Source organism: Apis dorsata, unplaced genomic scaffold, assembly GCF_000469605.1.
Source record: "Apis dorsata unplaced genomic scaffold, Apis dorsata 1.3 scaffold_206, whole genome shotgun sequence".
NCBI lineage: Eukaryota > Metazoa > Arthropoda > Insecta > Hymenoptera > Apidae > Apis > Apis dorsata.
In genome coordinates, this window is record NW_006263490.1 from 207,332 (window position 1) to 212,532 (window position 5,201).

The window sequence follows — 5,201 nt, forward strand, 5'->3', positions numbered from 1 at the left end:
CGAGCCAAAATGTTTGGAGGTGCGGTGGTGCCGATGCGGCACTTTGTTGAGAATGTTTGCGACGCTAAGCTGAACGAAAAGCTGACGAATAATATAATATTTTTCTACGTGAGAAAGACTCACGATCGACCGGCAAAGATCCGAGGCGACGAACTTTCCCGGACGATCCTGTATCTCTTACGCTATGGTGCTTCTTTCACGATTTTATACGGTATTGTATTTATGTACGAGTTTTATTTTTCGTTCGAATCGAAGCCGAACTATAGGATGTGAGAAAAATATAAAATATAATATAAGGAAATATTGTGAAGAATATCGCGCAGGGCCTAACGTTTCCGGTCTACATCATCATCGGCTATAATGTGAAACGTCTGATCTATCGTTATCTTGTTGATCTCTACTCTTCCCCCCCCCCCCCCTCTACCTCCCTCCCTCCCCTCTCTTTTATTTCACACCTATAAATCCGCACAACGTATAAAGAAAAACGTACGCATATCCATAGGATCAATAATTATAGTGGTAGTTTATGTATGTATAATATGTATCTAGAACATCTAGTATTTAATCCGATAGAGCGAAACGCGTAGAATGCGAAAATGTTTTTAAAAATGCCGTTTACACGTAACCGATTTTTTTTATTCGATCGGTCGATTTACGATAGAACGAAGAACGTTTTCAATTCGAAGGAAAAAAAAAAAATAATAATAATTGGGTTCACCTTTTATGGCGACTTATAATAATAGATTGCGTTCCACGATTTTATTCGTTGTCGAACAAGTCTCGAGCGAGAATAGTTTTTAATCCCTGAAAGTGTTTTTTAAGAACGTTGTTATAATAATAATAATAATAATAATAATAATAATAATAATAATAATAGTAGTTGCATTTCAAGATGAACGTAATTGTTACAACACAAAGGTGGGAGTATTTATGGTCAGCTAGATAGTGGTTACAGATTTGAGCGTTATGACAATGAATATTGCAAACTGTTTCTATAATTTCTTTCGTAATGTCACATTTTTTACGCGCACATACATTTATGTATATATGTGTATACACGGAAAGTGTACGTGTATTTACGTACACAGCATGTAGGATAGGTGAGATGAATACGTACATGTGATCGGTGCTAATAAGCCACAATCAACATGCCGCTCGGCCGTGTTGAGAGAATTAATAAATATTATACGACGACAATATGTATTTTGATTCCCTTGAAAATATATTTCGTAAATATATAAGTCTGGAATACATGTACAATTATACGAACAATTGAATTTCAAAAATTATTTAAAACACGTATGTCGTACATATATACATATATATCTTAAGTATTTTTTACAAAATTATTCGATCACGAAGACTATAATATTAATTACTTTTTATTAATATCTATTTACAGTTATTGTAAAAACATGCGCATAGAGATCGATAATTACATGGGCGGTATATTTTGGAATTTTTGTAATTCTTTTTTGTAAATGTTTAAAAATCCTCATCCGAATGATCTAGCTTACTAACGGCTCGTTTTTCTTGCCCAACCTTTAAATCAAAATTCCTAATTTCTGGCCCTCCCACGACGGAATCTAAGATATCGTCATCGTCGTCGTCGTCAAGATCGCCATCGATCAACAGATCACTGTCGCTATCTAATGATCCACCACTGTCGTTCGATTCTTGTATAATTCCTTTCTGACGTCCAGACATACTTCCATAAATACGACGTTGCGATATTTGCATTCTCGATGCTCGACCAGCTATTGTGATGTTGTAAATAATTAATTATTTTAAATCTATGTATCGTAGAAATCTTTTTTTTAAAATATTAGAAAGAAAAATGTACTATTTTTTTTTTATACCTGATTTTAATCGGCTGCTCGACGTTATTTTTTCGGTATTTTGTTTTTCAATATTGGTAAGAGGAGGTGGTGGCTCTTGAAGATTAGTAGGTAATATAGAATCGTTTCCTTCCATCATACTTTCGAAGTTGATATCTTCCGCTCTCATCTTTTCTAATTGTTTTCGCGTTGCTTCTTGCCTGTTACGAAATATTACATTATCTTCTATTTGCATAGAATGTATATATTAGCTTTTATAATTTATTTAATCGCAATTACCGCCTTTCAAATCTCTCTTGTTCCGTTTTAGCTGAATCTTCGTACAAATGTTCGAGATATGCCAGATAACGAAATTTTTGAATATAATCGTCGTATAAAATTCTTAATTCAACTTCAAGTTTCTCAAATTCTTCCATGAAAGCTGGGCGTACTTTTTTTAATGTTTGCAATCTCTTTTGATTTCTGTCGAGTTCTGCACGTCGCCTTTCAATCCTTGCATCCAAATTCTGTTCCGTGTCCTTAAATGGGAAATTGGAAAAATTATATATCGAGAATCTAAAATATTTTTAAGAATAAGATCGGAAAGTAATGATACCTTGACACTCTCGATTTGTTTCTTGGTTTCTTCAATTTCTTTACGTATATTTTCAATAACGCTTTTCAATGCCGTCTCGATTTCCGAGATGTCAAATTGTCTAGCAACCTTTGAATTACGAATTTCTCTGAGATCAACTTCACGTCCTAACAAATCAAATAGTGATGCACCAGTTACGGTCAACTGACTAGCTAATTGTCTAGTTGACTTTAATTCGTTTATCTTATTGGAAATGTCGAAATTAATTGTATTAAAATTGTCATCGGACATCACATTATTAATATTACTGTTATTTTGCGCATCGTATAATAATGTGGCAACTTTTAATAATTCTTTTACGGCATAGCCATCGGCTTGGTATAATTTTTTCGTATTTAATTTTATATTTGTTTTTAAGGCCTATATTAAAATCGTTTGATAATAAATTTTAATGTAAAAATATAATTCGTTTAAAAATAAAATGAAAAGAAAATTAAAAAAAAAAAAAGGAATTAAATGTTTAAAGAAATATTTATTTTCATTAAACGTAGAAATAAATATAAAATTCAAGATTTTTTTTACCATAAATTCAGCAACAGCGCGGATTAATGAGATACGTTCTTCTTCAGTACTATGATCACTAGGTATATCTGTATCTGGGTCAAATCTTTTAACCAGCCAAACAAGAATTTCTGCAACTAATGGAAAATTCGGTAATCGAAAATTTCCAACAGAAATTAATCTGGGATAACCAAGAACTCGCATTATTTCCGTGAAATCTATCGAAGAACAAATACAATTATTATATGTATATCATATATATTGTATTAAAATATTTATTAATTAAAATTTACTTACTTCTTAAGTCACGAAATGACATTTTTTATGCAAAAACAAAATTAAACTAAATTGCAATATTTTTCTTTAACTTTTCACGTTATGTTTTGATTTTCGTTTCGGACGTTGCCAAGGAAACGTATAGAACTAAATTAAATAAAGGATTTTTCATTGAAATTGTAATCAATTTTAATGAGAAATATTATACAGAATTATTAATTCTATATTTTTTTTATTATATAATTAAATTTTTCTTTAATCAACTAAAAAATTTAGAAAAAAGTTAAGTTTAAATAAAATTTTTAATTATTATAATTATTATATATCATGTACAATTATCACTACAATATATCATATGTTAAACTTCATTTATTCAAAAGTTTATTATTCTATATGATATAATATAAGGATATAATATAAAGAACATCAAAAATCCATAGGAGCTTTTCTAAACTCTTTCATCATAGAATGTTTTCGTTTTTCAAAGAGTCTTTTCCTTGCTGCTTTAAGATGTTGTTTCCTTTTTAATTCTAAAGTTTCTGGAGATGTTTCTGGTGGAGGTTTCGTCGCTTCCCATATCATATCTCTTAATTTTCGAAGAGCATCGGCTAAATTTAATTGTTGAGACCTTGTTAATTCTGACTTGATTATAAGATAACCCTCTTTAGATAATTTATCTTTATACTGTAACAATAATATTATTATGAATTCTTTTTTTCCATAAAATTAATTTTAAAAGTTACAAACCTGTTCCAATAGTTTGCTTTTAATCTCTTCTGATAACCATTTAGCGCTTTGTAAATGAAATCTTAGATTCACTTTACTATTTGTACAATTTACATGTTGTCCTCCTGCACCACTACTACGGCTATAAGTAATATTAAGTTCTTTAATTGGTATATAACCACTAAATTTAGCATTTGGATCCTCAGGAACCTGAAAATTTTATATAATTATATTATAAGATTTTTCATCAATGATTAATGTAAATAATTTATTAAATAATTTATAAAATGATAATTTGGAAAAACAAATTCATATAGATTCATTATAATGTAATGTAATGTAATGTAAATATATTCCAAATATATTGATATATTACAATAAACTTACAAAGGTTGGTGTGAAGAGTTTTATACTATGTGTAGGGTATAATTTATCAAGAGAATAAGCACTTTTATAAGTGAAAACTTTTCCAAAAATAGAAAAATTATTATAAGGTATTTTAAAAATTTGAATCCATTGTTTAGTGGTAATATTCATTTTGTTGTTTTTTTATTTTCAAAATCATAACATAACCTATATCGCGCGAGTAATAAACATATCGTCTGAATATTGCCACTTATTTATTTTCGAGAATCGATTCTTACAAAGATTTATCGAGATATTTCGATATTTTAAATTCTTTTGCAAAAAAGAATAAACAATTTATGTTTATGATTTGATAAAATTATGATTAATTATAATTTATCATGAAAAGTTATTAATTAATATTTAATATATATATATATAAAGTTTTATGAATGTGTGCAAATATTTCAAATGAATGCATTATTTTTATTTAATTTTATTTTATTTAATTATAATATGTTACGTTACATTGCATAATATTAAACATATGAATGACATTATATTAGATCATTATTTTTGTAAATAAAATTAATTTATTTTGATTAGTTTGTTATTACATAGTATTATTATTATTAAATTTTATTTACATTTCAGATTTTTTAAATCTATTTATAAATTTTATATTAAATTATTTGTATTATATTTATATTAAATATGAGTCTCTATGTAGTCACCTCCTCGTTGGTGAGACTCGGTAATTAGCATCACTTTCCACTATATTCACTTTCCACATAATTCTTGATTATAGAAAATATTATATAAAAAAATATTATTAAAAAAATTATATTATAAATTATAAATATTATATTAAAAATTTTTTT

At 27.9% G+C, this 5,201-nt stretch overlaps 2 protein-coding genes across 2 annotated transcripts; both read right to left on the reverse strand.

Annotated features, from left to right (window-relative positions):
- Positions 1-906: 906 nt before the first annotated feature.
- LOC102673646 (clusterin-associated protein 1) lies at positions 907-3,624 on the reverse strand. Its single transcript, XM_006614988.2, has 6 exons — positions 3,271-3,624; positions 2,995-3,191; positions 2,434-2,832; positions 2,118-2,356; positions 1,860-2,038; positions 907-1,757 (listed from the first exon to the last, which is right to left on the reverse strand). The coding sequence occupies exons 1-6, from the start codon at positions 3,290-3,292 to the stop codon at positions 1,486-1,488; spliced, it is 1,308 nt and encodes a 435-aa protein (XP_006615051.1). The 5' UTR covers positions 3,293-3,624; the 3' UTR covers positions 907-1,485.
- Positions 3,533-4,618, reverse strand: LOC102673515 (peptidyl-tRNA hydrolase ICT1, mitochondrial). Its single transcript, XM_006614987.1, has 3 exons — positions 4,363-4,618; positions 3,997-4,185; positions 3,533-3,933 (listed from the first exon to the last, which is right to left on the reverse strand). The coding sequence occupies exons 1-3, from the start codon at positions 4,510-4,512 to the stop codon at positions 3,676-3,678; spliced, it is 597 nt and encodes a 198-aa protein (XP_006615050.1). The 5' UTR covers positions 4,513-4,618; the 3' UTR covers positions 3,533-3,675.
- Positions 4,619-5,201: the final 583 nt, after the last annotated feature.

What these genes read in the sequence shown, in the direction of transcription:
- LOC102673646 (XM_006614988.2), bottom strand. Translation starts at nt 3,292, where the DNA reads ATGTCATTTCGTGACTTAAGAA. An exon ending in GTCATTTCGTGACTTAAGAA is followed by an intron (nt 3,192 to 3,270) that starts GTAAGTAAATTT and finishes GTTCTTCGATAG; the next exon opens with ATTTCACGGAAATAATGCGA. An exon ending in GCGCTGTTGCTGAATTTATG is followed by an intron (nt 2,833 to 2,994) that starts GTAAAAAAAATC and finishes ATTTTAATATAG; the next exon opens with GCCTTAAAAACAAATATAAA.
- LOC102673515 (XM_006614987.1), bottom strand. Translation starts at nt 4,512, where the DNA reads ATGAATATTACCACTAAACAATGGATTCAAATTTTTAAAATACCTTAT. An exon ending in AACTCTTCACACCAACCTTT is followed by an intron (nt 4,186 to 4,362) that starts GTAAGTTTATTG and finishes TAAAATTTTCAG; the next exon opens with GTTCCTGAGGATCCAAATGC. An exon ending in AAAGCAAACTATTGGAACAG is followed by an intron (nt 3,934 to 3,996) that starts GTTTGTAACTTT and finishes TTATTGTTACAG; the next exon opens with TATAAAGATAAATTATCTAA.